General features: G+C 41.9%; 1 protein-coding gene across 4 annotated transcripts in view; it reads right to left on the bottom strand.

Moving 5' to 3' along the window:
* Nucleotides 1-27,762, bottom strand: part of LOC139754200 (uncharacterized) — a 122,646-nt gene that overhangs the window by 36,047 nt on the left and 58,837 nt on the right. For 2 of the 4 annotated variants that reach the window (XM_071671416.1, XM_071671419.1), the window contains exons 4-5: nucleotides 11,961-12,102; nucleotides 464-622 (exon numbers count right to left, since the gene is read on the bottom strand). In XM_071671416.1, coding sequence (XP_071527517.1) covers nucleotides 464-622; nucleotides 11,961-12,051 — 250 coding nt within the window. In that variant the 5' untranslated portion in view covers nucleotides 12,052-12,102. Of the gene's footprint in view, nucleotides 1-463; nucleotides 623-10,120; nucleotides 10,566-10,591; nucleotides 10,707-11,960; nucleotides 12,103-27,762 lie in introns of those variants that run through there. The other 2 variants (XM_071671417.1, XM_071671418.1) reach the window with 2 other exon arrangements.

The following is a 27,762-nucleotide window of genomic DNA, read 5'->3' as shown; positions in this document are numbered from 1 at the left end:
GCGTCAGCAAGGTTGGGCCAGGAAACATATGCAGAATGGCCACATCCGCTCACACACTAAAAGTACCTAGTGTCACTACATTCATTTTATTCACACATATCTACACGACACATCTGGACAGAACACACCATCTGGCTCTCCACCTGAGGCAGCTGATATTAGTTGGGGATGGTCACAATCACTAGAATGGAACATGCCATCTTACTTCCAACCTGACACAGCTACCCACAGACACAACTGGATAAAACACACCATATGGCTTCCCATCTGACACAGCTGGCATGAGCCACGGCTGGGTAGAGACACACCTGGATAGAAAACACCATCTGGCTTTCCTCCTGACATAGCCATATTTAGGTGGGGCTGGCCACAGACATGCCACCCTGCTCCCTCCAACACAGATAACATGGGATGATGGTGAGTACAGACACATCAGGATATCACACAACATCTGGCTCCTCACCTGATATAGCTGTAGTTAGGCAGGGGTGGGTACAGCTGGTGTTATCCTGGACCATCTGACTGTTCAAGTACCGGTTGTAGAAGTCCAGTTCCCCCTGCAGGAGGGAACACAATGCCTGTAGGTCCTCAGCCACACTCTCCAGCTGCTCAACACTCAGACCTGGTGAAGCAAATGCTGGTTATGGTACACTCACCTTACAGCTTCAAGGAACTGTCATTACTATTTGTACGTTATGGAGAGAGAGTTTCATACTCATGTGTTTCACTGTGTCTTAACCTTGTATATATGTAAAATGTCTTTATTCCTATGTATCATACGAATGCACACACACACATATCCTAACCTATGCCAGGCACCTAGATGGCAGACCTGCTGTTATGTGGCATAAAATACACTCAAGGTTATGTCTGAGAGTGGCAGACCTGCTGTTATGGTTAGGCAAGGTTGTTTGTTTTCAAACCAAAAACTTGGTGTGTTTAGACAATTGCTAAAGCGACCAGGCTGTGTCAAGCAGTAAACGACTGTCATTAATGTATGACTATGAAGTTATAGGAAATGTTTGCGAGTTCCAAAAAGAAAACATGTAGCGGCTGGGGATAACATAGCCTTTATGCCTTGCCATAAGTTACCATGGCACTGCTGGATTGCTAACTTCAGACAACAGACATATGCTATTGTCAGTAGTGTCCTGTTCATGACCAGTTTCTGTGTATAAAGGCAGAACAACATATGCTAGTGTCTGTAGTGTCTCTGTTCATGACTAGTTATTGTGTATAAAGGCAGAGCGACATATGCTAGTGTCAGTAGTGTCTGTTCACGACCAGTTATTGTGTATAAAGGCAGACTAGAAAAAAATCTGTCAGTCCCAGCCATGGAACCGGACCTAAAGAGTCTTGAGGGGTGTCCCTTGAGAATGATGAGGTGGGAATTATTACTAATTACAATCCATCAAGCCAAGAGGCAGGTCCATCCAAGAGGGGAAGGGGACCTTCCAGTAAATTTCACAAGCCAAATGAATATCTGGAGGATTCCTCAGGTGGATGGACAATGCAGTTATCACAAAAGACCCTGATTGAGGACAACTTCTTCTAATCAATGCTTTTAAGTTAGTGAAATCAAGAAATATTACCAAGATGCCTCAGTTACTTGCTTTACTTTCCTTGCTTACAAGGTAATTTGGAATGCACTAAGGAGTTTCTTTTAAGAAATGAAGGTAAATACATTCTTATAATTTTTTTTGTGAGTATGATCTATAAGGTGGATGTCAAAAGAGATAATTAAAAACAGGTTAACTATTAAAAGTCTTGCCAGTAGAGTATGTGTGTGTGTGTGTACATCTGTGTGAGGACAATTCAAGACATCATAGCAGAGACTCCAGATTTCAAGGAAAAGGGAAAAGATGTCATCTATAAAGCAGGTAATCCCGAAACTAGGGTGGTTAAGGTAGAGATGATATTTGATAAACAACAGGGATTATATCCAAGTTGAGGAACAGTATAATCATATCCCTGATAAGAAGAAAAGAAGTATAACTGCTGATATATGATCCAGAAGATAATCCTAGCATTGCCCATACTGAAGATTCTTTAATCAGACATTCAGTCAGGGTTCTGTAGTAGGAAAAAAATTTAGAGGGGACTGTGTTAACCAAGGGCCAAGCTAGAAGACCTAACACACAAGGTGGATAAAGTTAAAGGCACAGGAGACAGCAGCAGCTTGGTTGGTGTTCAGGCTGAGATGATCAAGGGTGATCAGAGGAGATGCTTGGAATATATAGGGCACTTATTAGGAAGTTTAAGGAAATCAGAAGGAAGGCTGTGAAAGTGGGACTGTGAATTCAAGTAGAATGTAAAGTTATTGTCTGAGGAATAGAGGATATTTGTAAATGCAAGAGGGATGATTATACAGAATCGTGTGATACCTTTGGTAATGACAAGAGCTTGTTGATTACAGTGTGCCTCTGAATGGGGATGGGATTACATGCTTAGGTAGGACCTAAAGAAAAAAAAAAAAGCAAGTGTTTACTACTACTAAAGGAAGACCATATCAGCCCATCTATTAAACAGGATATGAGAGGCAACCCCAGGAGACCTGAGAACCGAGGTCAGACCTTAAGACCTGTGATACATTTACTTGGCCTTTAAGAGTGAACCTATGTGATAAGTATAAACCTGAACGGTAAGGCAGTAAAATCACCCGATCAATCAAAAATACTTGATTCTTTTCTTATTATACTTTGTCGCTGTCTCCCGCATTAAAGAGGTAGCGCAAGGTAACATATGAAAGAATGGCCCAACCCACCCACATACACATGTATATACATACACGTCCACACACGCACATATACATACCTATACATTTCAATGTATACATATTTATACATACACAGACATACACATACATAACCATGTACATAATTCATACTTGCTGCCCTTATTCATTTCCGTTGCCACCCCGCCACACATGAAATGACACCGCCCTCCCCCTACAAGTACGCGAGGTAGTGCTAGGAAAAGACAACTTGATATCAAAGTCATCAAGGAAACCTAAATAAACACTACTAATAACCAATTAATGGCAAAGTTAGCAATACCAGGCTATAATGTTGTTAGTAAAGATCATGTGCACAAGGCATCTCACTCCTCTTGAAGACATGTTGTCTCATAATGTTCTCTGTTATTTTACAGGAAGGATCTGTGCTTAGCCTGGGCAAATACAAGCATGATTCTTGCTTGCCCAAAGGACTTTGAATTTCCAAACCTTGACATCATCTGCTTTAATTTGTTTGGAACTACTACTATTCACCCTTGTTTCACCTAGTGCTGTCCTAACTCTACAAATCTTATAACCTTCTTCGACTAGAAAAATTCCTGCCATGAGGTCATGGCATCCTCTCGCCCACTAGCTAAGTTCTTTACATCAGAGATTTCATCTCAACACCTATGATATGTTTGAAATCCTCCCACACAGATGGTGGGGGGACTGAAGCCCTCACATTTTCCATTCTTACTGATCTTGAGCAAATCATTATCCACCCCATCCATATTCCAGACCATTGGGATTACCCTCCAAATACTTTAGAACTATTCTCTTTTCATCTGTAATGTTTCATGCTATTGCCACTTAATCTTGCCCCAATTATTCCATCTGACCACACTCTCGTAAATATATCTCTGTTTACAACTCCAGCAACCTTCTCTAAATGTAAGTACTGCCACTGTAAAAATGTTTAGATGAAATTCTCCTTTTTCATAACTTCTCCTTGGTGGGATGTGGTTTCTCCTATTGTGATGGTTCTGTCTCAGCTGACCATCCATCAGAAGTTATTGTTACGGGAATGGAAGCATATATCCCCTCTTCCCAAATCTGAGGTTCAACTGTTCCTGCTCTGAGCCCATTCAGGAAAGGAACCTGGTATAAAGTACCTGGAAGAACTCGCACTCACTTTTCATCTCTGTTTCAAAACTTTACAAGTATGGTATGTTAGGCAAAGCTTCTTTTTTTTAATCTAAAGAATGTATGACAAACTCTCTCTTTATCAAATGATAGGTGTTTCTAGTCTTCAACCAAAAGCATCTCTTAACAATTTCTGCCATATTGCCTTTCCTTTGTTTTTCACCTTTGATGATACTATGACTGTCTCTTCCACTGACAAGCCAACTGTGTTTGGTTCTGATTTATCATTTAACCCCATTCTGGACAACTCTAACATTCCCTCACTTCCTGATGGTCTTCTTACAAACCTTGTGTCCCTCTCTATAAAACCTTCATAGATCCCCAAAGCAATTCTTTCTCTGGACAAAAGCAAGGCACATGAACCAAGAGGCATCCCTCCTCGTACTATAAGGAAGCATGCCTCAGATCTTGTGCCTGTGTTTCCTCTTCTATGGAAAAAGCAAAAAACATTTCCCACTTCAAAGAAAATTTGACTTAGCACAGCCTATCCCCAATGAGGTGACCATTCTAACACTAACTATCATCCTGTTGCTTTGACTTTTACTATTTCCAGTCTTTAAAAACCTCCTAAACTACCATACTCAAACATGTCAAATCTCATAACTCCTCCCTGCTCATCAATAAGGCTTCTGTGGGGCAAGATCCACTGGTGATATACTTTCCTATCTTACTAATGACTGGTCAATATCTCTGAAAGATATTGGAGAATCCTGTGGCTCTTAATACATGAAAATCTTTTGGCAGGGTATAACATCGAGGCCTTATCTCCAAGTTCCTCTTTTGGTTTCCCTTTCTCTCACAGTTGCCATATTTCCAGCTTCCTATTTGGGCGATCTATCATTGTAATCGGTGATGGATCAATTTCCCCCTCTTTTCCTATCAATGTGGTGTCCTTCTGGGTTCTGTCTTGTCTCTACACTCTTCCTCCTTTTTATGAATGGTTTCTTTCCTTCATCAGACAAGCAAATGCACTCATAAATTCCATCACTGCCATAAAATCTGTTTCATCTCTTCTCATTTGATCTGCACCTTGTCTTGACACAACTTTTATAACCTCAAGACTTGAGCAGGGTTTCCCCGTTGAGTGGATGCAACCTTCTTAAGATTGTCTTTATAACCTAACTTCTGCCCATCTCTCCTCTAAAACCCCTCATAATTCTCCCCTCTCTCTTCTAAAACCCCCTCACAATTCTCCCATCTCTCCTCTAAAACCCCCTCACGATGATCCCATCTCTCCTCAAAAACCCACTCACAACTAAATACTTCCCACAACTTCCCCATCTCTTCTCTAAAACCCTGATACATCTCTCCCAACTCTCCTTTAAAACCCCAATACATCTCTCCCAACTCTTCTCTAAATCCCCTCACAACACCGCTGTCTCTCCTCTAAAACCCATTCACAACTCACCCATCTCTCCCCTTTAACCCACTCATAACTCTCCTAACTCTCTAAAAACCTCTCACAACTTTCCCAATTCTCCTCTAAAACCCTGATACATATCTTCTATCTCTCCTCTAAAACCCATCACAACACCCCATCTCTCCTCTAATACCCCCTCACAACTCTCCAATCTCTTCTCTAAATTATGTAATACGGCAAGGGATGCACTGTACAGCTGGTTAAGTCAGCCATGGTGATGGCCATAACTCATCTGAAAAGTATTAGAGAGCCTTGTTACATAAGTGTCTACATATCATCCATACTGTCTTATATATTTTGAATTAGAAAAAATAAATTTTTGGCATGAAAAAATCTTTCTTTTTTGTTTTCAGAAAATATATCAAGCAGCTGCAGTCAGTGGGTTAAATGAACTGAAAGATACTATGGTACAACACTTGATTACTGATCTACAAGGTACTATGCTATACCACTATTATTGATCTCCAAGGTACTACACTATACCACTATACTACAAGCTACCATAGCATACCACTCCATAACTGAACTACAAGGTACTATAGTATACCACCCAATATGTCTAAATATCTACCTTTAAATCTAACACCTTAAACAACATGGAACCATTCCTTTAACACAACTGTGCAACCCTTCACCAGTTTTATTTTTCTAGTAACTGAAATGGCACGGAAAAAGTGCTTATCAAAGACCACCTCATGTGAAAGCAATGAGAAAAAAAAAGAAATTAATCAGGGATCTGCAGATGTGTGTATATCTGACTCTTTAAAGTAAAATGTTTATAGGAAGAGTACAAGACATAAGAAAGTGTGAGAATTCTACAGCTTAGCTGTTCGAAGGAAGAAGGTATCTTAACGGTTAACCACTGAATGGCCATTCTACACACAAACTTTAGGAAGCAGCAGCTGCACTCATGTCCTGGAGGAAAGAGATTTAATAGATGATGGAATGTAGGTCTCATTTCTAGCTATGATATTTTCTTTTTCTAAGTGTTCAGCAGATTGTAAGGTTTCCTGACCATAGAAGCACTACTATTCCCAAGGAAAATCAGTAAAGAAGCCAGACAGGGATGACTGCTGAGCTCTTCTAAATTGTCAAAGATGGTATTTCAAGGGGTGCATGTGCGTAAAGAGAAATAATGTATGTATATACATGTGTATGGGGGTGGGTTGGGCCATTTCTTTCGTCTGTTTCCTTGCGCTACCTCGCAAATGCGGGAGACAGCGACTAAAAAAAAAAAAAAAACAAAAAAAAAACATATGTTTGAGGACAATGTGTGGTGTGAGGTGGTTTGATCGAGTAAGTATTGTAAGGGTAAGAGAGATGTGTGGAAATAAAAAGAGCGTGGTTGAGAGAGCAGAAGAGGGTGTTTTGAAATGGTTTGGGCACATGGAGAGAATGAGTGAGGAAAGACTGACCAAGAGGATATATGTGTCGGAGGTGGAGGGAACGAGGAGAAGTGGGAGACCAAACTGGAGGTGGAAAGATGGAGTGAAAAAGATTTTGAGTGATCGGGGCCTGAACATGCAGGAGGGTGAAAGGCGGGCAAGGAATAGAGTGAATTGGATTGATGTGGTATACCGGGGTTGACATGCTGTCAATGGATTGAATCAGGGCATGTGAAGCGTCTGGGGTAAACCATGGAAAGTTGTGTGGGGCCTGGATGTGGAAAGGGAGCTGTGGTTTCAGGCATTATTGTGTGACAGCTGGAGACTGAGTGTGAATGAATGGGGCCTTTGTTGTCTTTTCCTAGTGCTACCTCGCACACATGAGGGGGGAGGGGGATGGTATTCCATGTGTGGCGAGGTGGCGATGGGAATGAATAGGGGCAGACAGTGTGAATTGTGTGCATGGGTATATATGTATGTGTCTGTGTGTGTATATATATGTGTACATTGAGATGTATAGGTATGTATATTTGCGTGTGTGGGCTTGTGTGTGTGTACATTGTGTATAGGGGTGGGTTGTGCCATTTCTTTCGTCTGTTTCCTTGCGCTACCTCGCAAACGCGGGAGACAGCGACAAAGCAAAATAATATAAAAATATCTTTCTTTCATACCATTCGCCATTTCCCACGTTAGCGAGGTAGCGTTAAGAACAGAGGACTGGGCCTTTGAGGGAATATCCTCATCTTGCCCCCTTCTCTGTTCCTTCTTTGGAAAAAATATATATATATATATATATATATATATATATATATATATATATATATATATATACACTTTTCCTTCTGGCAACACTGGTCAACTACCAAACACAGTGGTAAAAGAATTATAAAATATACCTATTTGGGTTTACTTACTCTCTGACATCTTCACAAGTCTTACAATGCTGGAATACATCTTTCTTCATATTTGGCCAATAAAAATGAGTTAATAACCTATAATTTGTCTTCCTAACTCCTAAATGTCAAGACAAAAAAGAACGAGGTAAAGCAATAACATGTGCCCTATAATTCTTTGGAACAATCTGCTATCTGACCTCCCAGTGATCAGATGCTGGAACATAAGCAGGCCTCCACTTTCTCATTAAAACACCATTTTGTACATAAAATCCAACTGACACATCCCTTTCACTCCCATTTCTAGCAGCTTCATCCCAACATTCTTTCAAACTCTCACCACCCTTCTGTAACTCTGTCAACTCTTCCCTGTCCACAACAAAATCTGTAAATACATCAATTTCAATTCCACAATGCTCTTCTCATTTCCAAACTCTACTGTATTATCTCTAGTTACATTAAATAATTCCAATAAATCATAATCTAATTCTCTCTTTAACACACCTGGGCACAACACAAGCTGGATAAACAATTTCACTATGCTGTACATTGTTATGTCTGATTTTCTACATTTTTAGCTTCACCTTCACAATAGTCTCTACATCAAATGGATTACCACTCATATACTAGGTTGTGGGACTAATTTGTTAGTCAGATCATTCCCCAGTAGCATGTGTACTCCCAGGATAGGAAATTCCCCACATATCCCAGCTTTTACATGGCCACTCACAAATCCATTCTCAAGATATAATGCAGGGGGGTAGTTATCTTTGCCTTTAACCTTCTTACATTTACTTTTTCTCCAGAGTAAGACTCCTTTGTCCACTCTAATACATTTTTCAGAATCAAACTCTGATTTGCTCCAGTATCTCTCAATATTAAAATTTTCTCAAGATATAATGTATGGGGGTAGTTATCCTTGACTTTAACCTTCTTACATTTACTTTTTCTCAAGAGTAAGACTCCTTTGTCCACTCTAATACATTTTTCAGAATTAAACTCTGATTTGCTCCAGTATCTCTCAATATTAAAATTTTCTTCTCAGGACTACCTTTAATCCCAACCTTTCCTTCAGTAATATATGGCTCATAATTTACATGTTTTGGTTTACTCACATTATGCTCATTACCTTTTACCTCACTAAAATCCTGTGTCTTTTCCCAAGCAACATTTAATCCTATAGTCTTTAGGAATTTTGACCAAATTCTCCATATCCCTAACATTTTTACTGGTGGTCTCTCTTGTCTACTAACATAAGGGTTATGACTAAACTGAGGTATTGAATACCTGTATTGTGTTTGTCTTTGGAATCTATTCCTTATATTGTTTTGTGGCTCATAGGTAGGTGAACCTTCCATAAAATAATGTTGACTAGGCTATCTAACATTCGAAGTTTGGATATTTATAAAGGTTTGTCAAAATTTTGCTTTTCATTCCGTCTTATCACACTTTATTTCCTTGAAATTTCTCCCTTACAATATTCATGAGCCAATTCTAATTGGTCAGCCATCCTGGCTGCATCCATCTAATTTTTCACTCTACTCTTACATATTTCATAATATATTTCAGGTTATACACCACTTTTGAATTGTTTCAACAGGAGTATTTGTCTCACTTCCTCCCTTGCCTCTGCTTCCTCACACTTCACCTATCTAATGTCATTCCACACTCTCTAGCCATCTCAAGATGAGTTCATCCACTAATTTTCTTGATGTCCCTAAACCTTCTCCTGTATGCTTCTGCGTCCAATTCCACAGCTTTCAATACTGCTTCCTTAACAGCCTTATAATATACCAATTCCATTATACTATGATATGCATATGCCTCTCTAGCACTACCCTTAAATTTACCCCGCACAAACATAGCCCAGTCTATTTCATCCCATTCTTTAACTCTTGCAAGTTTTTCAGATTGAATAAAGAAGTCCTCAGCTTCTATAAACTTAGGTAACTGGCTTACTATATCATCTTTAACTCCAATTTTTCTTCTAGTACCTGTTCTCTCTATTTAACTGCCTCAATTCTTTTTTTCTGTCTGTATTCTTTCTTCTGTCTGAATATTTTCTTTTTCTGCTTCTGCCTGTATTCTCTCTTTTTCTGCCTCTAGTTGCATTTTCTTAAGTTCAAATTTTAACCCCAATCTCTCCATTGTCACTTTTTCACTTACTTGTCCCTCATCATCACCACTATTTTCAACACCTTCAGATTCTTTCAATATTGATAAGGACACCAACTGGTCAATTAATTCTCTGCATATCACTTTGACATGTGTCCTCATAGAAATTTCATAATTAGCTACCACCTGATTCAGTTATTTATTACACTGGTACAGAAAATGTATGTCCAGGGTTTCACTAAAATTCTTAATGTTATCTGCCATGTTTAAACAAAACGTATTTACAAGTATGAACACTAATTGTTTAGAGAAATCTTCTTCAGTATTTTACAAGAGAGCACAGCAGAGTACTAACCCACAATACTTCAGTACAACTTGGATTACATACACTTGGTTTCAGCTACCAGCACACAGGGTTTCACATCCTGGACGAGTGGTTTCACATCATCCTTCCTGGACAGTAGGTTTCACATATTCAACTCCCAGACAGCAGGCCCCTATGTAACGCACCTCACTCCTTCATTTAAGGGTGTATAATCAACCCATAGGCCCATTTAATGGCTTCTGTTAACAGAGATTTGGGCTCGACACAGATTTCCTTTCTATTTCGCTAACATCTGACAGCTATATATATATATATATATATATATATATATATATATATATATATATATATATATATACACACACACAAACACACACTTTTCCCTATTGCAAAACTGATCAAATACCACAGTGGTAAATAATATAAAAAAATTCTTTTACATGTTCTTTCTGAACATAAAAATACAATTTACTCGATACAATGATCTCCCTCTACTTTATCTAACTAAGCAAATCTTAGGGAAATATACTTAACTCAGTTTATAATATAAGTCTTTGAAATCATTGTTATGTGAACAGATAATTTTATACACATCCAACAACATCGTACAGCATTACACTAATGCTTTTCACAGGGAGAGAGGCGACCAAAACGTAAACATTCCAATACTTTTTCTATTCTTGTATACAAGCAAAGACTATAAACAAGTACTTCATACTATTTTATTTTGTCTCCAACATATTCATTATTCTTCCGTAAATTGTAATAATAGCAAAAATTCCTATCACTTCAATTACAATCGAATAAACAAAATTTCATATTGTAACATGCGGTAGTAAAGACTCTTCAAAAGACTTTAATGACCTTAGAAAACGGAACATATCTTGGGTAACTGAAACAATTATTGTGAAAGAAGAGAGATTACCATAACCGAGGGTTCAGAAGTAAGATATAGGAGATAAAGTGTATTGGAAGTGTGGTCATGACGGTTGTGAACTCGTTGTGTAAGGTCTTTAAGGAAAGAAAAAGAAAAGACCTTAATTTTGCAGAGATCATCCCGGGTAGAACTTAACCAGTCCTTGTGATGTACATCAAAATCCCAGTATAGAGAGGATCTCGGCGTGTGAATGTGAAGAAAGCAATGTTTAATTGCAGGAAGTCAATTAATGGTACAGTTATACATGGTGGGAGAAATCTGGGAGGAAATATTGGAACATAACATCAATTATGAAGGACAGAAATTTTGAGCCAGTTGCATTAAAGTCAGGAGACTAAAGATGCACAAAAAGAGAGCAAGTTGCACAAATGGAGTTTCTGAGTTCAATTTTTGGCTAACATCACCCTTATATGGAAACAGTGATAGATATTAAAGTCAGAGATCCGATAGTGTAGAGCAGGGATATTCAACTGGTGGCCCACCGGCCAAATCTGGCCCTTTAGTGGTTTTTCAATAGCCCTTCGACAGACTCGGAAGAATTAATCATACTAACGAAATTCATTTAAGTACTTAGGAAATTTTACATACATAGATTTTTATCGTGACCAACTGTATCAGTTAGATGAATGAAACATGTGAGCAACTGTAATAATTAGTTGAATGAAATGTTTAGTGAAAAAAGACTGGAGGTAAAATAAATGTATGGCTCTACCATCAATCTGAGTTTCACAATCCGGCCCTACTCCTAAAGTAATTGAATAGCCATGGCGTAGAGCCTTGGACAGTTTTCCGTTGCAGAGACAACATGATCAGAGGAAGAAGTGAAAAGATGATTTTATAGAAAAGTAAAGCTAGACTTGAGTAAGAAAACGGTATAATGGCCTGGCGTTTGTTCTGACCTTTAAGGATCAAGTCAAAGGTCACAAAAATATAATTTACGTAACAGTACAAAGTGATCGATCTGACCTGATATCTCATCTTCGGTGATGGAAGGAATCCCGCTGACATCTGTTACTACTGACGATTCCAGACTAACACGACGACCCTCCCCTGCCATCTTGGGATCCTTTGAGAGCTGGGATGTACTCGGGGTATACCATGAACAAACCTGGGGGTGGGAAGAAATGTTAGGGTTACTGTCAAAGGTGTCATAGTTGGGCTGCCTAAGACACCATGAGCCATCCTCGGTGTAGGATGGGATAATAAAGTTACTGTGAGCGCTGGGGTGTGCTCAGGACACACCATAAACCATCCAAGGGATGGGCAGGGGTGACAGGGTTACTGTGAGATCCGGGAATGTTCATACACCATGAACCACCCTAGGGGTGGCAGGGTTACAGTGAGAGCTATGGCGTGCTCAAAACACATCACGATCTATCTTGGAGTTGAGGAGGGCTACGTTGAGAGCTGGAGAGTTCTCAGAACATTTCGCGAACCATCCTGGGGGTGGGGAGGGCTACTTTGAGAGCAGAAGAGTGTTCAGAACACACCACGAACTATCCTGGGGTGGGGAGGGCTATTGTGAAAGACAGAGAGTGCTTAGAACACATCATGAACCATCCTGGTGCTGGAGAGAGTTATCGTGAAAGATGAGTGCTCAGAACACATCATGAACCATCCTGGTGCTGGAAAGCGTCACTGTGAAAGCTGGGGAGTGCTCAGAACACATCATGAACCATCCTGGTGCTGGAAAGGGTTATTGTAAGAGCTAGGGAGTGCTCAGAACACATCATGAACCATCCTGGTGCTGGAAAGCGTCACTGTGAAAGCTGGGGAGTGCTCAGAACACATCATGAACCATCCTGGTGCTGGAAAGGGTTATTGTAAGAGCTAGAGAGTGCTCAGAACACATCATGAACCATCCTGGTGCTGGAAAGGGTCACTGTGAGAGCTGGAAAGTGCTCAAAACACACCATGAACCAACCTAGTGCTGGAAAGGCTTACTGTGAGAGCTGGGGAGTGCTCAGAACACATTATGAACCATCGTGGTGCCGAAGAGGGTCACTGTGAAAGCTGGAGAGTGTTCAGAACACAATATGAATCATCCTAGGGGTAGGGAGGGTTGCTGTATGAGATAGTAAGTGCTCAGGACACACCATAAACCATCCTGATGTTGGAGAGGGTTACTGTGAGCTGAGGAGTGCTCACAACACATCATGAACCATCCTAGGGGTGGGGAGGGTTACTGTAAAAGTTAGGGAGTACTTGGGGCACACAATGAACCATCCTGGTGGTGGAGAGGGTTACGTAAAAGCATTGGGGCACACAATGAACCATCCTGGTGGTGGAGAGGGTTACGTAAAAGCTGGAGAGTGCTCAGAACATACCATGAAACATCCTGAAGATGGGGAGAGGTGGCAAGGTTACAGTAAGCGATAGGGAGTTCTCAGAAAACATCATGAACTATCCTGGGGTTGGAGAGGGTTACTGTGAGAGCTGGAGGTACTTAGGGCACACATTGAACCATCCTGGTGGCACATCCTGGCAACAGAGCATCTATCTGGCGCGAACCAGCAACAGAGAAGCTCTCTAGCATGCCCATGCAGCTGTAAACCCTAGCACGTCCTAGCAGCAGAAGACCTCCCTTACACGTTCCTGCAGCAACGGACCTTCTTGGGACGCCATAACAGCAGAAGACCTTCCTAGCATGTTCTTGCAAGAGAAGAGCTGCTTAGCACGTCTCAGCAGCAGAGGAACTCCCTGGCACATCCCAGTAATACAAGAACTCTCTGGCATATTCCAGAAGCAGAAGACCTCGCTGGCATGTCTTAGCAACAAAAGACCTTGGCACGTACCAGCTACAGGGTACCTCCCTAGCACATTCCCGCAACAAATCTCTTTGGCACGTATCATCAACAAAGGACGTTCCTAGTACGTACCAGCAACAGAGGACCTACCTGGCACGTCCCAGCAACATGGGACCTCCCTGGAACATCCTAACAGTAGAGGATGTCCTTAGCACGTCCCAACACGTTTTAGCATGTTCTAGCACGCTTCCGCAATAGATGACCTCCTGGCACCTCCCAATAACAAAAAGGACGTCCCTGGCACATCCTAACAACGGAGGACTTCCCTAGCACGTCTCAGCAGCAGAGGACTTCCCTGGCACTTCCCAACAGCAGAAGATCTCTCTGACACGTCCCAGCAACAAAGGGTCTCCCTAACGCGTCCCGGCAACAGACCTCTCTAGCACGGAAGAGTAACAGAAGCCCTCGCTGGCACGTATCAAAGAGTACTTTCTTGGCACGTCCTAGCAAACGAGGACCTCACTAGCACGTCATAGCAACGGAAACGCCCCCCGCAAAGTGCCATCAAAATTTGATGTCTTTTGCACGTCCTTGCAACAGAGGACGTCCCTGACACGTAGCAGCAACGTTGTACGTCCATAGCACTTCTCAGCAACGCAAAACGTTCCTAGAACGTCCTAGCCGCCAAACTCACCTGCAAAGGTTAGGTTCCTGTTCGATACTGCGAGAAATGCTTTATACACCGAGGAAGACTGACAAATTTGTTTACATGACGCGTCCCGTTGCTATGGCTACAGTGTCCTAGTTGGCATGGTAACGTATTTTGAGTAGTAATATTCAAACGACAAACACTTTTCTCCGTTAACATAATTACTTAAAAAGTTTCACAGCTCACTTTTCGGTCGTGGTCCAATTATTTCCATTACCACAATTACTATCAATAGCTTGAAAAACGTTGCAAAGGTTGGTGAGAGGACAAGAGCACTACTGAAGCAGGAGTTGTGGGAGTATGTGACAGAATGTAAGAAAGTAAATTCGCGATTGACGTGGGTACAACTGAAATCGGATGGAGAAAGACTGGTGATTATTGGTGCCTATGCACCTGGTCATGAGATGAAAGATCATGAGAGGCAAGCGTTTTGGGAGCAGCTGAGTGAGTGTTTCAGCAGCTTTGATTATCGAGACCAGGTTTTAGTGATGGGTGATTTAAATGCCAAGGTGAGTAACGTGGCAGTTGAGGGTACAATTGGTGTACATGGGGTTTCAGTGTTGTAAATGAAAATAGTGAAGAGCTTGTGGATTTGTGATCTGAAAAAAGACTGGTGATTGGGAATACCTGGTTTAAAGAGAGATATACATAAGTATACGTATGTGAGTAGAAGAGACGGTCAGAGGGCATTATTGGATTACATGTTAATTGATAGGCGTGTAAAAGAGTGTCTTTTGAATGTTAATGTGCTGAGAGAGGCAGCTGGAGAGATGTCTGATCACTATCTTGTGAAGACGAAAGTGAAGCTTTGTTGAGGTTTTCAAAAAACAAGAGAAAATGTTAGGGAGAACAATGTGGTGAAAGTAAGTGAGCTTGGAAAGAAGACTTGTGAGAGGAAGGACCAGGAGAGTTTGAGTGTATAATGGCAAAAGGTGAGAGCAAATGACGTGAGGGGAGTGGGCGAGGAATGGGATGTATTTAAGGAAGCAGTGATGGCTTGTGCAAAAGATGCATGTGGCATGAGAAAGGTGAGAGGTGGGCAGATTACAAAGGGTAGTGAGTTTTGGGGTGAAGAAGTAGTTAGTGAAAAAGGAAAAGAGAGGCGTTTGGATGATACTTGCAAGGAAGGAGTGCAAATGACTGGGAGATGTATAAAAGAAAGCTGCAGGAGATCAAGAGAAAGGTGCAAGGGTTGAAAAAGAGGGCAAATAAGAGTTGGGGTTTACTCTAGACGCTTCACATGCCCTGGTTCAGTTCACTGACGGCACGTCAACCCCGGTATACCACATCGTTCCAATTAACTCTATTCCTTCCATGCCTCTCACCCTCCTGTATGTTCAGGCCCCGATAGCTCAAAATCTTTTTCACTCCATCCTTCCACTTCCAATTTGGTCTCCCACTTCTCTTTGTTCCCTACACCTCTGACACATATATCCTCTTTGTCAATCTTTCCTCACTCACTCTCTCCATATGTCCAAACCATTTCATCACATCCTCCTCTGCTCTCTCAACCACGCTCTTTTTATTTCCACACATCTCTCTTACCCTTTCATTACTTATTCGATCAAACTGCCTCACATCATATACTGTCCTCAAACATTTCATTTCCACACATCCATCCTCCTCTGTACAACCCTATTTATAGCCCATGCCTTTCAACCTTCTAATACCGTTGAACTGCTATTCCTTCAAACATAGCCATTTTTGCTCTCCAAGATAACGATCTCTTCACACATTCTACATCGCTCCTAGAACCTCGCTCCTTCCCCTACCCTGTGACTCACTTCCGCTTCCTTGGTTCCATCCGCTGCTAAGTCCACTCCCAGATATCTAAAACACTTCAATTCCTCCAATTTTTCTCCATTCAAACTTACATCCCATTAACTTGTCCCTCCACTCTACAGAACCTGATAACCTTGCTCTTATTCACATTTACTCTCAACTTTCTCCTTTCACACACTTTTCCACTCGGTCACCAACCTCTGCAGCTTCTTACTAGAATCAGCCACCAGGGATATATCATCGGTGAACAACAACTGACTCCCTTTCCAGGCCCTCTCACCTCCAACAGACTGTATACTCGCCCCTCTCTGCATTTACCTCCCTAACCACGCTATCCATAAACAAATTAAACAACCATGGGGACATCACACACCCCTTCTGCAGACCGACCTTCACCGGGAACCAATCACTCTCCTCTCCCCCTACTCGTATACATGCCTTACATCCGTGGTAATATTATTTTACTGCTTCTGGCACCTTACCTCCCACACCATATACTCTAAGGACCTTCCAAAAAGCATCTCTTTCAATCCTGCCATATGCCTTCTCCAGTCCTATAAATGCTACAAACAAATTCATCTGTATTCTAGGTATTTCTCACACACATTTTTCAAAGCAAACACCTGATCCACACATCCTCTACCACTTTTAAAACCCTACTGCCCCTTCACAATCTCAGGCTCTGTAGATGCTGTCACCCTCTCAATCAATGCCCTCCCATACAATTTCACTGGAATACTCAACAAACTTATGCCTCTGTAGTTTGTACACTCACCTCTAACCTCTTTGCCTTTGTACAATGGCACTATGCAGGCATTCCGCCAGTCCTTAAGCACTTCACCACGATCCATACATACACTGAATATCCTTATCAACCAAACAACAGCACAGTCACCTCCTTTCTTGATAAATTCCAATGCAATACCATCCAAACCCACTGCCTTGCCCTCCGCAAAGCTTTCACTACCTCTTCTCTCTTAACCAAACCATTCTCCATGACCCTCTAATTTCATACATCGCCCCGATTAAAACACCCTACATCTGCCACTCTATAATCAACACATTCAACAAACCTTCAAAATACTCACTCCATCTCACTTCATCACTACATGATATTACTTCCCCCCTTCACTGATGTTCTCATGTGTTCTCTTGTCTTACGCTCATTATTTACCTCCTTCCAAAACATCTTTTTATTTTCGCTATAGTTTAATGATATTTTCTCACTCCAACTCTCATTTGTCCTCTTTTTCAACCCTTGCACCTTCCTCTTGACCTCCTGCCAGTTTATACATCTCCCAGCCATTTGCACTCCTTCCTTGTGAGTATCGTCCAAACACCTCTCTTTTCTCTTTCACTAACAACTATACTTCTTCATCCCATCACTCTCAAGCCTTTCTAATCTGCCCATCTCCCACCTTTCTCATGCCACATCATTTGCACATGCTATCACTGCTTCCCTAAATACACTGAATTCCTCATCCACTCCCCACAAGTCATTTGGTCTGACCTTTTGCCAGTCCACTCTCTCTCTCTCTCTCTCTCTCTCTATATATATATATATATATAGGGTGTTTTGGTCGAGGTGGTGTGCAAAGTGAGAGGGTTAGGTAAAATGAGTTGGTAAACAGAGAAGAAGTGGAAAAAGCTTTGCAGAAGATGAAAGCTGGCAAGGCAGCGGGGTTGGATGGTATTGCTGTGGAATTTATTAAAAAAGGGGGTGACTGTATTGTTGACTGGTTGGTAAGGTTATTTAATGTATGTATGACTAATGGTGAGGTGCCTGAGGATTGGTGGAATGTCTGCATAATGCCATTGTACAAAGGCAAAGGGGACAAAGGTGAGTGCTCAAATTACAGAGGTATAAGTTTGTTGAGTATTCCTGGGAAATTATATGGGAGGGTATTGATTGAGAGGGTGAAGGCATATACAGCGCTGGTGGCTGATTCATGCGAGAAACTGCAGAACTTGGTGACTGAGTTTGGTAAAGTGTGTGAAAGAAGAAAGTTAAGAGTAAATGTGAATAAGAGCAAGGTTATACCACATCGATCCAATTCACTCTATTCCTTGTCCTCCTTTCACCCTCCTGCATGTTCAGGCCCCGATCACACAAAATCTTTTTCACTCCATCTTTCCACCTCCAATTTGGTCTCCCTCTTCTCCTCGTTCCCTCCACCTCTGACACATATATCCTCTTGGTCAATCTTTCCTCACTCATTCTCTCCATGCGCCCAAACCATTTCAAAACACCCTCTTCTGCTCTCTCAACCACGCTCTTTTTATTTCCACACATCTCTCTTACCCTTACGTTACTTACTCGATCAAACCAGCTCACACCACACATTGTCCTCAAACATCTCATTTCCAGCACATCCATCCTCCTGCGCACAACTCTATCCATAGCCCATGCCTCGCAACCATACAACATTGTTGGAACCACTATTCCTTCAAACATACCCATTTTTGCTTTCCGAGATAATGTTCTCGACTTCCAAACATTCTTCAAGGCTCCCAAAATTTTCGCCCCCTCCCCCACCCTATGATCCACTTCTGCATCCATGGTTCCATCCACTGCCAGATCCACTCCCAGATATCTAAAACACTTCACTTCCTCCAGTTTTTCTCCATTCAAACTTACCTTCAGAAGTGGTAGAGGATGTGTGGATCAGGTGTTTGCTTTGAAGAATGTATGTGAGAAATACTTAGAAAAGCAAATGGATTTGTATGTAGCATTTATGGATCTGGAGAAGGCATATGATAGAGTTGATAGAGATGCTCTGTGGAAGGTATTAAGAATATATGGTGTGGGAGGAAAGTTGTTAGAAGCAGTGAAAAGTTTTTATCGAGGATGTAAGGCATGTGTACGTGTAGGAAGAGAGGAAAGTGATTGGTTCTCGGTGAATGTAGGTTTGCGGAAGGGGTGTGTGATGTCTCCATGGTTGTTTAATTTGTTTATGGATGGGGTTGTTAGGGAGGTGAATGCAAGAGTTTTGGAAAGAGGGGCAAGTATGAAGTCTGTTGGGGATGAGAGAGCTTGGGAAGTGAGTCAGTTGTTGTTCGCTGATGATACAGCACTGGTGGCTGATTCATGTGAGAAACTGCAGAAGCTGGTGACTGAGTTTGGTAAAGTGTGTGAAAGAAGAAAGTTAAGAGTAAATGTGAATAAGAGCAAGGTTATTAGGTACAGTAGGGTTGAGGGTCAAGTCAATTGGGAGGTGAGTTTGAATGGAGAAAAACTGGAGGAAGTGAAGTGTTTTAGATATCTGGGAGTGGATCTGGCAGTGGATGGAACCATGGAAGCGGAAGTGGATCATAGGGTGGGGGAGGGGGCGAAAATTCTGGGAGCCTTGAAGAATGTGTGGAAGTCGAGAACATTATCTCGGAAAGCAAAAATGGGTATGTTTGAAGGAATAGTGGTTCCAACAATGTTGTATGGTTGCGAGGCGTGGGCTATGGATAGAGTTGTGCGCAGGAGGATGGATGTGCTGGAAATGAGATGTTTGAGGACAATGTGTGGTGTGAGGTGGTTTGATCGAGTAAGTAACGTAAGGGTAAGAGAGATGTGTGGAAATAAAAAGAGCGTGGTTGAGAGAGCAGAAGAGGGTGTTTTGAAATGGTTTGGGCACATGGAGAGAATGAGTGAGGAAAGATTGACCAAGAGGATATATGTGTCGGAGGTGGAGGGAACGAGGAGAAGAGGGAGACCAAATTGGAGGTGGAAAGATGGAGTGAAAAAGATTTTGTGTGATTGGGGCCTGAACATGCAGGAGGGTGAAAGGAGGGCAAGGAATAGAGTGAATTGGAGCGATGTGGTATACCGGGGTTGACGTGCTGTCAGTGGATTGAATCGGGGCATGTGAAGCGTCTGGGGTAAACCATGGAAAGCTGTGTAGGTATGTATATTTGTGTGTGTGGACGTATGTATATACATGTGTATGGGGGTGGGTTGGGCCATTTCTTTCGTCTGTTTCCTTGCGCTACCTCGCAAACGCGGGAGACAGCGACAAAGCAAAAAAAAAAAAAAAAAAAAAAAAAAATATATATATATATATATATATATATATATATATATATATATATATATATATATATATATATATATATATATATATATCCTATCCCTGGGGATAGAGGAGAAAGAATACTTCCCACGCATTCCTCACGTGTCGTAGAAGGCGATTAAAGGGGACGGGAGCGGGGGGGCTGCAAACACTCCCTCCTTGTATTTTAACTTTCTAAAAGGGGAAACAGAAGAAGGAGTCACGCGGGGAGTGCTCATCCTCCTCGAAGGCTCAGGTTGGGGTGTCTAAATGAGTGTGGATGTGGCCAAGATGAGAAAAAAGGAGAGACAGGTAGTATGTTTGAGGAAAGGAACCTGGATGTTTTGGCTCTGAGTGAAACGAAGCTCAAGGGTAAAGCGGAAGAGTGGTTTGGGAATGTCTTGGGAGTAAAGTCAGGGGTTAGTGAGAGGACAAGAGCGAGGGAAGGAGTAGCTCTACTCCTGAAACAGGAGTATTGGGAGTACGTGACAGAGTGTAAGAAAGTAAATTCTAGACTGATATGGGTAAAACTGAAAGTTGAAGGAGAGAGATGGGTGATTATTGGTGCATATGCACCTGGGCATGAGAAGAAAGATCATGAGAGACAAGTGTTTTGGGAGTAGCTGAATGAGTGTATTAGTAGTTTTGATGCACGAGACCGGGTTACAGTGATGGGTGATTTGAATGCAAAGGTGAGTAATGTGGCAGTTGAGGGAATAATTGGTGTACATGGGATGTTCAGTGTTGTAAATGGAAATGAAGAGCTTGTAGATTTATGTGCTGAAATAGGACTGGTGATTGGGAATACCTGGTTTAAAAAGCGAGATATACATAAGTATACGTATGTATGTAAGTAGAAGAGATGACCAGAGAGCGTTATTGGATTACGTGTTAATTGATAGGCGCGCGAAAGAGAGACTTTTGGATGTTAATGTGCTGAGAGGTGCAACTGGAGGGATGTCTGATCATTATCTTGTGGAGGCAAAGGTGAGGATTTGTAGAGGTTTTCAGAAAAGAAGAGAGAATGTTGGGGTGAAGAGAGTGGTGAGAGTAAGTGAGCTTGGGAAGGAGACTTGTGGGAGGAAGTACCAGGAGAGACTGAGTACAGAATGGAAAACGGTGAGAGCAAAGGAGGTAAGGGGAGTGGGGGAGGAATGGGATGCATTTAGGGAAGCAGTGATGGCTTGCGCAAAAGATGCTTGTGGCATGAGAAGTGTGGGAGGTGGGCAGATTAGAAAGGGTAGTGAGTGGTGGGATGAAGAAGTAAGATTATTAGTGAAAGAGAAGAGAGAGGCATTTGGACGATTTTTGCAGGGAAATAATGCAAATGAGTGGGAGATGTATAAAAGAAAGAGACAGGAAGTCAAGAGAAAGATGCAAGAGGTGAAAAAGAGGGCAAATGAGAGTTGGGGTGAGAGAGTATCATTAAATTTTAGGGAGAATAGAAAGATGTTTTGGAAGGAGGTAAATAAATTGCTTAAGACAAGGGAACAAATGGGAACTTCAGTGAAGGGGGCTAATGTGGAGGTGATAAGAAGTAGTGGTGATGTGAGAAGGAGATGGAGTGAGTATTTTGAAGGTTTGTTGAATGTGTTTGATGATAGAGTGGCAGATATAGGGTGTTTTGGTCGAGGTGGTGTTCTAAGTGAGAGGGTTAGGGAAAATGATTTGGTAAACATAAATGAGGTAGTAAAAGCTTTGCGGAAGATGAAAGCTGGCAAGGCAGTGGGCTTGGATGGTATTGCAACGGAATTTATTAAAAAAGGGGGTGACTGCATTGTTGACTGGTTGGTAAGGTTATTTAATGTATGTATAATTCATGGTGAGGTGCCTGAGGATTGGCGGAATGCTTGCATAGTGCCATTGTACAAAGGCAAAGGGGACAAAGGTGAGTGCTCCAATTACAGAGGTATAAGTTTGTTGAGTATTCCTGGTAAATTATATGGGAGGGTATTGATTGAGAGGGTGAAGGCATGTACAGAGCATCAGATTGGGGAAGAACAGTGTGGCTTCAGAAGTGGTAGAGGATGTGTGGATCAGGTGTTTGCTTTGAAGAATGTATGTGAGAAATACTTAGAAAAGCAAATGGATTTGTATGTAGCATTTATGGATCTGGAGAAGGCATATGATAGAGTTGATAGAGATGCTCTGTGGAAGGTATTAAGAATAATGGTGTGGGAGGCAAGTTGTTAGAAGCAGTGAAAAGTTTTTATCGAGGATGTAAGGCATGTGTACGTGTAGGAAGAGAGGAAAGTGATTGGTTCTCAGTGAATGTAGGTTTGCGGCAGGGGTGTGTGATGTCTCCATGGTTGTTTAATTTGTTTATGGAGGGGGTTGTTAGGGAGGTGAATGCAAGAGTTTTGGAAAGAGGGGCAAGTATGAAGTCTGTTGGGGATGAGAGAGCTTGGGAAGTGAGTCAGTTGTTGTTCGCTGATGATACAGCGCTGGTGGCTGATTCATGTGAGAAACTGCAGAAGCTGGTGACTGAGTTTGGGAAAGTGTGTGAAAGAAGAAAGTTAAGAGTAAATGTGAATAAGAGCAAGGTTATTAGGTACAGTAGGGTTGAGGGTCAAGTCAATTGGGAGGTGAGTTTGAATGGAGAAAAACTGGAGGAAGTGAAGTGTTTTAGATATCTGGGAGTGGATCTGTCAGCGGATGGAACCATGGAAGCGGAAGTGGATCATAGGGTGGGGGAGGGGGGCGAAAATTCTGGGAGCCTTGAAGAATGTGTGGAAGTCGAGAACATTATCTCGGAAAGCAAAAATGGGTATGTTTGAAGGAATAGTGGTTCCAACAATGTTGTATGGTTGCGAGGCGTGGGCTATGGATAGAGTTGTGCGCAGGAGGATGGATGTGCTGGAAATGAGATGTTTGAGGACAATGTGTGGTGTGAGGTGGTTTGATCGAGTAAGTAACGTAAGGGTAAGAGAGATGTGTGGAAATAAAAAGAGCGTGGTTGAGAGAGCAGAAGAGGGTGTTTTGAAATGGTTTGGGCACATGGAGAGAATGAGTGAGGAAAGATTGACCAAGAGGATATATGTGTCGGAGGTGGAGGGAACGAGGAGAAGAGGGAGACCAAATTGGAGGTGGAAAGATGGAGTGAAAAAGATTTTGTGTGATCGGGGCCTGAACATGCAGGAGGGTGAAAGGAGGGCAAGGAATAGAGTGAATTGGAGCGATGTGGTATACGGGGTTGACGTGCTGTCAGTGGATTGAATCAGGGCATGTGAAGCGTCTGGGGTAAACCATGGAAAGCTGTGTAGGTATGTATATTTGGTGTGTGGACGTATGTAATTTCATGTGTATGGGGGGTGGGTTTGGGGCCCTTTCTTTCGTCTGTTTCCTTGCGCTTTCCTCGCAAACGCGGGAGACAGCGACAAAGAAAAAAAAAAAAAAAAAAAAAAAAAAATATATATATATATATATATATAAAATATATATATATATAAAATATATATATATAATATATTTATAAAATATATATATATTATCCCTGGGATGGGAAAAAATACTTCCCACGCATTCTCACGTGTCGTAGAAGCGACTAGAGGGGACGGGAGCGGGGGGCCAGAAATCCTCCCCTCCTTGTATTTTAACTTTCTAAAATGGGAAACAGAAGAAGGAGTCACGCGGGGAGTGCTCATCCTCTCGAAGGCTCAGATTGGGGTGTCTAAATGTGTGTGGATGTAACCAAGATGTGAAAAAAGGAGAGATAGGTAGTATGTTTGAGGAAAGGAACCTGGATGTTTTGGCTCTGAGTGAAACGAAGCTCAAGGGTAAAGGGGAAGAGTGGTTTGGGAATGTCTTGGGAGTAAAGTCAGGGGTTAGTGAGAGGACAAGAGCAAGGGAAGGAGTTCTAGCACGTACTCCTGAAACAGGAGTATGTGATAGAATGTAAGAAAGTAAATTCTCGATTGATATGGGTAAAACTGAAAGTTGATGGAGAGAGATGGGTGATTATTGGTGCATATGCACCTGGGCATGAGAAGAAAGATCATGAGAGGCAAGTGTTTTGGGAGCAGCTGAATGAGTGTGTTAGTGGTTTTGATGCACGAGACCGGGTTATAGTGATGGGTGATTTGAATGCAAAGGTGAGTAATGTGGCAGTTGAGGGAATAATTGGTATACATGGGGTGTTCAGTGTTGTAAATGGAAATGGTGAAGAGCTTGTAGATTTATGTGCTGAAAAAGGACTGGTGATTGGGAATACCTGGTTTAAAAAGCGAGATATACATAAGTATACGTATGTAAGTAGGAGAGATGGCCAGAGAGCGTTATTGGATTACGTGTTAATTGACAGGCGCGCGAAAGAGAGACTTTTGGATGTTAATGTGCTGAGAGGTGCAACTGGAGGGATGTCTGATCATTATCTTGTGGAGGCTAAGGTGAAGATTTGTATGGGTTTTCAGAAAAGAAGAGTGAATGTTGGGGTGAAGAGGGTGGTGAGAGTAAGTGAGCTTGGGAAGGAGACTTGTGTGAGGAAGTACCAGGAGAGACTGAGTACAGAATGGAAAAAGGTGAGAACAATGGAATTAAGAGGAGTGGGGGAGGAATGGGAAGTATTTAGGGAATCAGTGATGGATTGCGCAAAAGATGCTTATGGCATGAGAAGAGTGGAGGTGGGTTGATTAGAAAGGGTAGTGAGTGGTGGGATGAAGAAGTAAGATTATTAGTGAAAGAGAAGAGAGAGGCATTTGGACGATTTTTGCAGGGAAAAAATGCAATTGAGTGGGAGATGTATAAAAGAAAGAGACAGGAGGTCAAGAGAAAGGTGCAAGAGGTGAAAAAGAGGGCAAATGAGAGTTGGGGTGAGAGAGTATCATTAAATTTTAGGGAGAATAAAAAGATGTTCTGGAAGGAGGTAAATAAAGTGCGTAAGACAAGGGAGCAAATGGGAACTTCAGTGAAGGGCGCAAATGGGGAGGTGATAACAAGTAGTGGTGATGTGAGAAGGAGATGGAGTGAGTATTTTGAAGGTTTGTTGAATGTGTTTGATGATAGAGTGGCAGATATAGGGTGTTTTGGTCGAGGTGGTGTGCAAAGTGAGAGGGTTAGGGAAAATGATTTGGTAAACAGAGAAGAGGTAGTAAAAGCTTTGCGGAAGATGAAAGCCGGCAAGGCAGCAGGTTTGGATGGTATTGCAGTGGAATTTATTAAAAAAGGGGGTGACTGTATTGTTGACTGGTTGGTAAGGTTATTTAATGTATGTATGACTCATGGTGAGGTGCCTGAGGATTGGCGGAATGCGTGCATAGTGCCATTGTACAAAGGCAAAGGGGATAAGAGTGAGTGCTCAAATTACAGAGGTATAAGTTTGTTGAGTATTCCTGGTAAATTATATGGGAGGGTATTGATTGAGAGGGTGAAGGCATGTACAGAGCATCAGATTGGGGAAGAGCAGTGTGGTTTCAGAAGTGGTAGAGGATGTGTGGATCAGGTGTTTGCTTTGAAGAATGTATGTGAGAAATACTTAGAAAAGCAAATGGATTTGTATGTAGCATTTATGGATCTGGAGAAGGCATATGATAGAGTTGATAGAGATGCTCTGTGGAAGGTATTAAGAATATATGGTGTGGAGGAAGTTGTTAGAAGCAGTGAAAATTTTTATCGAGGATGTAAGGCATGTTACGTGAGGAAGAGAGGAAAGTGATTGGTTCTCAGGGAATTTTAGGTTTGCGGCAGGGGTGTGTTTATGTCTCCCTGGTTGTTTAATTTGTTTAAGGATGGGGTTGTTAGGGAGGTGAATGCAAGAGTTTGAAAGAGGGGCAGTATGAATCTGTTGTGGATGAGAGAGCTTGGAAGTGAGTCAGTTGTTGTTCGTGATGATCAGCCTGGTGGTGATTCATGTGAGAAATCAGAAGCTTGGGACTGAGTTTGGTAAGTGTGTGAAAGAAGAAAGTTAGAGTAATGTGAATAGAGCAAGGTTATTAGGTACAATAGGTTGAGGGTCAAGTCAATTGGGAGGTATTGAATGGAGAAAAACTGGAGGAATAAGTGTTTTAGATATCGGGAGTGGATCTGGCAGGGATGGAACCATGGAGCGAAGTGAAACATAGGGGGGGGAGGGGAAAAAACTGGAGCTTGAAGAATTGTGGAAGTCGAAACATTATCTCGGAAAGCAAAAATGGGGATTTGAAGGATAGTGGTTCCAAATGTTGTATGGTTGGGGCGTGGCTATGGATAGAGTTGTGCGCAGGAGGGTGGGTGTGCTGGAAAGTGTTGAGGGCAATTGTGGTGTAGGTGGTTTGATCGAGTAAGTAATGAAGGTAAGAGAATGTGTGGAATAAAAGAGTGGTTGAGAAGCAGAAGGGTGTTTTGAAATGGTTGGTCACAGGAGAGAATGATGAGGAAAGTTGACCAAGAGGATATATTGGAGGGGGAGGAACGAGGAGAAGTGGAGACAATTGGAGTGGAAAATGGAGTGAAAAAGATTTGGTGATCGGGGCCTGACATGCAGGAGGTAAAAGGGCAAGGAAAGAGTGAATTGGAACATGTGGTTATAGGGTTGAGTGCTGTATGGATTGAACAGGGCATGTGAAGCGTCTGGGGTAACCATGGAAAGTTTTTGGGGTTTTTTTGGGGGTTTTTAATCAATTTTATGGGGTGGGTTTGGGGCCTTTTTTTTTTTTTTGCGTACCTCCAAGGGGGGGAAAACAAAATTAAAAAAAAATAAAAAAATAAAAAAATATTAAAAATTTTTAAAAAATTTTTTATTTATTTTTTTTTTTTTTTTTTTTTTTTTTTTTTTTTTTTTGCGCGTTCCGCTTTTGCGAGGTAGCGAAAGGGAAAACAGACAAAAGAAATGGCCCCAACCCCCCCATACACATGAAATACAACGTCCACAACGCAAATATACATCCCTACACAGTTTTCCATGGTTTACCCCAGAGTTCACATCCCTTGTTAAACCCACTGCCACGTCAACCCCGTATACCACATGCTCCAATTCACCTTTTTCTTGCCCTCCTTTCACCCTCCTGCATGTTCAGGCCCCGATCACAAAAAATCTTTTCACCCTCTTTCCACCCCCAATTTTTGGTTTCCCCCTTTTTTCCCCTCGTTCCCCCACCTCCGAACTTTTATCCTTTGGTCAATCTTCCTCACTCATTCTCTCCATGTGCCCAAACCATTTCAAAAACCCTCTTTGCTCTTAACCCACGCTTTTTTTTTCCCACATCTCTCTTCCCCTTACGTTCTTACTCGATAAAACCCCTCCACCACACTTGTCCTCAAACATCTCTTTTCCCAGACATCCATCCTCCTGCGCCAAAAATCTTCCATAGCCCAGCCTCGAAAACCATACAACATTGTTGGAACCACTTTCCTTAAAACATACCTTTTTTTGCTTTCCGAGTTAATGTTCTCGATTTCCCACACATTTTTTCAAGGCCCCCAAAATTTTTCCCCCCTCCCCCCCCTATGATCCATTCCGCTTCCATGGTTCCATCCGCTCAGATCCACTCCAGATATTAAAACACTTCACTTTCCAT

This window comes from Panulirus ornatus, chromosome 16 (genome assembly GCF_036320965.1).
Source record: "Panulirus ornatus isolate Po-2019 chromosome 16, ASM3632096v1, whole genome shotgun sequence".
NCBI lineage: Eukaryota > Metazoa > Arthropoda > Malacostraca > Decapoda > Palinuridae > Panulirus > Panulirus ornatus.
The sequence above is the reverse complement of the archived record's forward strand: the minus strand, read 5'-3'. Positions and strand labels throughout refer to the sequence as shown.